Genomic DNA, 7,073 nt, shown 5'->3' on the forward strand with positions numbered 1-7,073 from the left:
CCCCGGCCCCCCAACCAGCCCCCCAACCCCTTCTCACCGCTCTCCCTGGTCTTTCTTGCAGTATCCATTGGGGGCCATGGACTGGGTAAGTGGTGCCAGGGGGCAGTTGGGGGGCTGGGAGGAGGCAGTTGGGGGATAGGTTTGGAGCCCCCCTATGGCCCTGACCCCACCCTCCCCCGCAGGTGCCTGCCTGGGCCCCACGATCCAGATCGGGGAGGAGACGGTGATCACGGTGGATGCAAAGGCAGCGGGACAGGGCAAGGTCACCTGCAAGGTGTCAACGCCTGATGGTGCCGAGCTGGACGTGGATGTGGTGGAAAACCACGATGGCACTTTTGACATCTTCTACACCGCTCCTGAGCCCGGCAAATACGTCATCACCATCCGCTTCGGCGGGGAGCACGTCCCTAACAGCCCCTTCCATGTCATGGTGAGTGGGGCACTGCGGAGGGCACTGTGAGTCTAGGGGGGTTGTGATGGGTCAGACTTTGGGAGACCATGCTGTGGGCAGCATGGAACTGGGAGACCACGGTGGGTACCATGGGGCAGAGAGCTGGGACTATGATGGGCACTGTGGGGTTGGATGATCATGGTGGCTGCTGTGGGGCAGACAGGTGGGCCCGTGGGGTTGGGAAACAGTGGTAGGGGGACCCAAGGGGCAATGGGTCGAGGGCACAACAGACAGCATGGGACAGATTTTGAACACGAAGGTCACACCATGGTGGGGTTGGAACATCGTGGTAGGCATCAACAGACAGAGGACTGGGGCCATGGTCAACACCAAGGGACAGGGAGTTGGGTCAGTCAGCATGGAGTTGCAAGAGCACAGTGGGCCCTGCAGGGTTGGGTGACCATGATGGGAGTTATGGAACTGGGGGACCATAGAGGGGCAGTGTTGGGATACTGGTGACCATCATGGAGCTGAGAGTTGGGAGACCATGGTGGGCCCTGTGGGGCTGGATGACCATGGTGGGCACTGTGGGGCCAGGGTTGTGGTGTTGAGAGTTAGGGTCATGGTGGACACCATGGGGTTTGGAGGTCATGAGGATCATCACAGGGCTGGGAGCACACCTTGGGCGTTCTCATGTCCCCTCTATGGCCACCCTGGGGCTGGGAGCCCACCATGAGGTTCTCACCCTCCCTCTCTGCCCCACGATCAGGCCACAGAGGAGCCCCCAGCCACCACCGAGAACCTCCGGCCCTTCAACCTTGTCATCCCCTTCACGGTGCAGAAGGGTGAGATCACAGGTACAGCACTGGGTTGTGGGGATGGGGACCATCCCTTCAGTCACCAGCCCCCTCTTGGTGCCCCTACTGACGAAATACCCCCAGGTGAGGTGCGGATGCCCTCGGGGAAGACAGCACGGCCCAGCATCACCGACAACAAGGACGGGACGGTGACAGTGCACTATGCCCCCTCCGAGAAGGGGCTGCACGAGATGGACATTCGCTATGATGGCAACCACATCCCTGGTGAGCCATTGGGGGGCACTGGGAGGTGGCTGAGGAAGGTTGATACAACTCTGCCCTGTCTGGGCTCCTGTGGGGCAGGCACACACCACGGTGTGGAATGTCCCTGTGGAATGTCTCTCTGGGGTCCATGGTTGGTCACCCTTATGTTGGGGTGTCCACATGGGTTTCTGACCATTGTCCCTTGTGTCCCCAGGGAGTCCCCTCCAGTTCTATGTGGATGCCATCAACCCACGCCACGTCAGTGCCTATGGGCCTGGGCTGAGCCATGGGATGGTCAACAAGCCATGCACATTCACCATTGTCACCAAGGATGCTGGCGAGGGTGAGTGATGGCCGAGGGGGGCTCAGAGGTCATGGGGACCCCTCCAGAGCCATCAGGAGGGACTGGAGACCCCTGTTGTCTCCTGACACCTCTTATCCAGCGCCTTCTGACACCGCCTGTGCCTCCAGGTGGGCTGTCGCTAGCGGTCGAAGGTCCCTCCAAGGCGGAGATTACCTGCCAGGACAACAAGGACGGGACATGCACCGTGTCCTACCTGCCCACAGCCCCTGGCGACTACAGCATCATCGTGCGCTTTGATGACAAACACATCCCAGGCAGCCCCTTCACTGCCAAGATCACTGGTGAGACAGGCTGGGGGCCCTGTGCACACTGGGGTCTGCGGGAGTTCTGGGGGTTCTTGGGGGCTCCACGTGGCCATGGGGGCACCTGGTTGGCCATGGAGACATCTATGGAGTCAGGGCCATGAGGGCACCTGCGAGGCTGTTGGGGGCACTTGTATGACCTTGGGGGCACCTGTGGGTCATGAAGACCATGACATGGTCATGGGGACACCTGTAGGGTAATGGGCACACTTGCCCCATTGCCATTGGGACAGCTGTGGTGTCTCTTGTCCATCCCTGACCACCAGGATCCCCCCTCCCATGGCCTTAGGGACACTGTGAAACCTTGGAGTCCCCAACCCATGGCCATGGGGGTGTCACAGACCTTTGAGGACCCCATCACAGGGCCATGTAGACCTTGTGGGGACTCTATCCATGGCCTTGAGAATGCTATTCACATGGCTTTGGGTGAGCCCTGATTCTGAGGACCCTCTCCATATGTCCATTGGGACCTTGTGGGGCTTTGGGAATATTCCATCACCCCTGGGATCATATTAATCTTGTCATCCACCTTGGGTTGATGTGCCTGCTGATGGCATCTCTGCAGGAGATGACTCCATGCGCACGTCCCAGCTTAATGTGGGCACCTCAACTGATGTGTCCCTGAAGATCGCAGAGACAGACCTGAGCTTGCTGGCAGCCACCATCCGCGCACCCTCGGGCAACGAGGAGCCATGCCTGCTCAAGCGGCTGCCCAACCGCCACATCGGTGTGCAGGGACACGGGGACACCACGGGGACACAGGGACATGCAGATGTGGGCACAGGAGAACTGGCACATGGGCACATGAGAGGAGGATATGGGACCTGGGAACTTGTCGGGACAGGGAACAGCGGGGCTGTGGGGTCACAGGGATGGGTGGCCTTGTGGCATTGGGCCAGCAGGGGATTGGTGGCCATAGTCAGGGGACTTGGATGGTGACCAGGGGCTGATGGAGGTGGCCAGGGGCTGGTGGTGGTGGTTAGGGGACGGGGATGGTACATGTGTGGTGGCCAAGTCTGGTGGTGGTGTGTGACCGTTGTGTCCTTCCCAGGTATCTCATTCACACCCAAGGAGGTGGGCGAGCACGTGGTGAGCGTGCGGAAGAGTGGGCAGCACGTCACCAACAGCCCCTTCAAGATCCTGGTGGGACAGTCAGAGATTGGTGATGCTGGACGGGTCAAGGTGTGGGGCCAGGGGCTTCTGGAGGGCCACACCTTTGAGGTGGCTGAGTTCATCGTGGACACACGCAGCGCTGGTGAGGACATGGTGGGGGATGGCCATGGGGGAGGGGGTAGCCATGGCCAAGGGCAGGATGGGGTGATGGCCATGACCATGAGTAGGTTGTGGCCACCCAAGGATGAGGTGGTGGCCATGGTTATTGCAGTGGTGTACTAAGGCCACATGTGATGGTGGCCAAAGCTACATGTGGCCAGGAAGGGATGGTGGCGATGGTCATGGCCAAGGCAGGATGGTCCCTGTGGCTGGGGTTGGATGGTGGCTGTGGTGGCAATGTGGCCATAGCCAGGATGATTTGAGGACCATGGCCATGCTACAGTTGTGGCCAGCACAGGATCAGGTGGTGGCTATGCTGTGACCTTCTTCTAAATGGGATGGTGACCATGGTCGTGGCATGGCCAATGCCCAGGTGAAAGGTGGCTAAGCCATGCCATGGCTGTGGCCAACACAGGATGGGCTGGTGGCCATGATTATGGGCATGCTATGACCATGGCCAGAATAGAGTGGTGGCCATGTCCATGGTGCAGCCAAGAGGGTGATGCTGTGGTGACCTGGCATGGCCATGGCCAGGGCAGGGGTGATGGCTGGGATTGGGTGGTGACTATGGACAGTTTGGGCTTGTGGCCTTGGTGTGACCATGACCAGGACAGGGACAGCCTCCATAGGACACCGCTGATCATGTCCCCATGTCCACCCAGGTTACGGCGGGCTGGGCCTGTCCATTGAGGGCCCCAGCAAGGTGGACATTAACTGTGAGGACATGGAGGATGGCACCTGCAAAGTCACCTACTGCCCCACCGAGCCCGGCAACTACATCATCAACATCAAGTTTGCTGACAAACATGTCCCAGGTGGGGCTGGGGGAAACATGGGGGACAGAGGGTTGTGGTGGGGAGGGGTGCTAGGACCCCCAGGGGTGACTGAGGTAACTGTGTCCCACAGGGAGCCCCTTCACGGTGAAGGTGACGGGTGAGGGGCGGATGAAGGAGAGCATCACGCGCCGGCGGCAGGCGCCCTCCATCGCCACTGTTGGCAGCACCTGCGACCTCAACCTTAAGATCCCAGGTAGGGTTGGCCTTCCTCCTCCTTCTCCTCCTCCTTCTTCTCCTCCTTCTTCTCCTCCTCCTACCCCCTCCTCCTCCTACCCTCCCTCCTTCTCCTCCTCCTTCTCCTCCTCTTTTCCTGCTCTTCCTCTTCCTTCTCCTCTTCTCATCTTTCATCCTCCATTATCCTCCTCTTCATGCTCCATCATCCTCCTCTCTTCCTCCTCTTCTTCTCCCTTCTCCATCCTAATCTTCCTCCTCCTGCTGTGTGGGCCATGGGGATGGAGACACATCTCAACCACTCCAGCTCTGATTTCTTCTTGCTTCCTCTTTCTCTCCCCTCCGTGCGTCTGTGTCCATGTCTGTGTCCCCCTGTGTGCCTGTGCCTGTCCTTGCATCCCACTGTGCATGCCACCCCACACTGATACCTCCCTCCACATGTCTATGTGTCCATTTGCACCTATCCACGTGTCCATCTCTGGCTTCATCCACCCTTGGCTCCACCCTTCCCTGCACCATTCTCTACTTCCAACCCTGTGACCCACCCATGTCTCCACCCATCATGATTCCATCGTCCCTGTGTCCATCCTTGTCTCCGTCCCTCCGTGTCTCCACTCTTCCACGTCTCCTCCCATCACTACATCCATCCCTCTGTCCATTCATCCCCACGTCTCTCCATATCCTTCTGTGTCCCCGTCATCCCTCTGTGCACCCTTCCGTTCCCCCTCCGTGCTCACATCCCGTGGTCCCCACGTGTCCCCACGTGTCCGCACTGTCCCTGTGTGTCCCGCGGGGCGTTCCCCAGGGAACTGGTTCCAGATGGTGTCGGCGCAGGAGCGGCTGACGCGCACGTTCACGCGCACCGCGTGGGCGGCGCCTTCCCCCGCGCGCCCCCGGAGCCCTTTGGGGCCTTCGGGGCCTTCGGGACCCGCGAGGGCATCGGCGCCTTCGCAGCCCCCGCGCGCGCACACGAGGGTGCGTCCTGCCCCGAGCTCCTTCCTTTTTGGGGTGCAGCAAAGTGGGATTGCACAGGGGCTGCATGTGCACGAGGGACAAGGGCGCACCTGGGCTGGGTGTGCAGGGCACTGCGTTTGCACGAGGGGCGGGTGGGCACGAGGGGAGTGTGAGTGCAGGGAATTGTGCTTGCCCAAGGACTGGGTGCACTGGAGCACCAGTGTGTGTCTGCACAGAGCTGTGCTTGCACAAGGGCTGCGTGCACCGGAGCACCAATGTGTGTTTGCACAGAGCTATGTTTGCCCAAGGACTGGGTGCACCAGAGCACCAGTGTGTGTCTGCACAGAGGTGTGCTTGCACAAGGGCTGGGTGTGCAGGGAAGTGGGCTTGCATGAGCGCTGGGCACACTTACCACAGGAGTGCCCTTGCACACGGCTGTGTGTGCTCACACAAGGGCCCACCTGTGTGTGCCCAGGACACACCTGGGACAGACTCCCTGGCGCACGTGTGGGGGCTGCTGTGCTGATGGGGGTGCCCTTCACACGGGATGTGTGCAGAGGAGGGGGAAACTGGCTCTTTGCACACGCAGGTGTACACCTGCTTACGGGGTGTGTGTGCTCAGCCCAGAGGGCTGTGGGTCCCCTCGGCACGGGTGTGCAGTCCCTCAAGGGTGTGTGCATGTGTGTGTGAATGTGTGTGTGTGTGCACGCTGGAAAGTGCACGTGTCCTGTGCATGAGGGGGTGCACTTGCAGGGTTGGATGCACCCAATGGGGGGTGTACATGGGCTCTGTGGGTGTTGTGATGTCAGGGCACACTGCTGGCAGGGTGGTGGGATGGCAGTGACATGGGTGCCCTGGTGGTGGGGGAGCAGGGTGTTAGTGTGCCAGGGAGCCCTTGGGATGATGGTGAGAAGGTGATGGGGCAATGGGGTGCCGCAGTGCCCTGGTATCAGACTGACAGGATGTTGGGGTGACAGGATGACACAGTGCCCTGGTGACAGGATGCAGGGGTGCTGTGGTGCCAGGGTGATGGCTTGATGGGGTGACAGGGTGTTCCAGTGACAGGTGCTGGGGTGCCATAGTGACATGGTGATATGGAAATGGGGTGCAGAGGGGCTGAGGTGCAGGGGTACCCGGCTTACAGGATGATGGAGTGATGTGGTGACAAGGTGCTCTGGTGACAGGATGACAGTGTGCCACGTAGTGATAGGGTGCTGGAGTGCCATAGTGGCGCAGTGGTGGTGTGACAACAATGGAGTGATGTTGAGGTGCCCGAGTGCCTGCAGGGTGATGTGGTGTGTGCCAGCAGGCGAGGCGTCGGTGCAGGAGCTGGGATGCCATAGCGGGAGGGTGTTGGGGTGCCGATGTGTTGGGGTGCCCATGGTGACGTGGTACGTGCCTGCAGGCGAGGCGATGGGCAGGAGCTGGGATGCCATAGCGGTGGGGTGTTGGGGTGGCGCTGGGGTGCCGCTGTGTTGGGGTGCCCGGGGTGACATGGTGCATGCCCACAGGCGAGGCATCGGCACAGGAGCTGTCGGCGCAGGTGCTGAGCCCGTCGGGGCAGCGGCGCGAGGCCGAGGTGGTGCCGGGGGCCGCGGGGGTGTACAGTGTGCGCTTCGTGCCCCAGGAGACGGGCGCCCACACCGTCAGTGTCAAGTTCCGGGGGCAGCACGTGCCCGGGAGCCCCTTCCAGTTCACCGTGGGGCCCCTGGGAGAGGGCGG

General features: G+C 61.0%; 1 protein-coding gene across 1 annotated transcript in view; it reads left to right on the top strand.

Moving 5' to 3' along the window:
* Nucleotides 1-7,073, top strand: part of LOC102039906 (filamin-C) — a 30,170-nt gene that overhangs the window by 18,545 nt on the left and 4,552 nt on the right. The window contains 13 exon segments of the mRNA XM_031065136.1: nt 62-85; nt 183-430; nt 1,161-1,248; nt 1,333-1,473; nt 1,667-1,795; nt 1,924-2,097; nt 2,684-2,845; nt 3,170-3,373; nt 4,053-4,205; nt 4,297-4,419; nt 5,203-5,256; nt 5,259-5,372; nt 6,863-7,073. The exon segment at nt 6,863-7,073 is cut by the window's right edge and continues 5 nt beyond it. Of these exon segments, the coding sequence (XP_030920996.1) occupies nt 62-85; nt 183-430; nt 1,161-1,248; nt 1,333-1,473; nt 1,667-1,795; nt 1,924-2,097; nt 2,684-2,845; nt 3,170-3,373; nt 4,053-4,205; nt 4,297-4,419; nt 5,203-5,256; nt 5,259-5,372; nt 6,863-7,073 (1,825 nt within the window).

Source organism: Geospiza fortis, unplaced genomic scaffold, assembly GCF_000277835.1.
Source record: "Geospiza fortis unplaced genomic scaffold, GeoFor_1.0 scaffold30, whole genome shotgun sequence".
NCBI classification, from domain to species: domain Eukaryota; kingdom Metazoa; phylum Chordata; class Aves; order Passeriformes; family Thraupidae; genus Geospiza; species Geospiza fortis.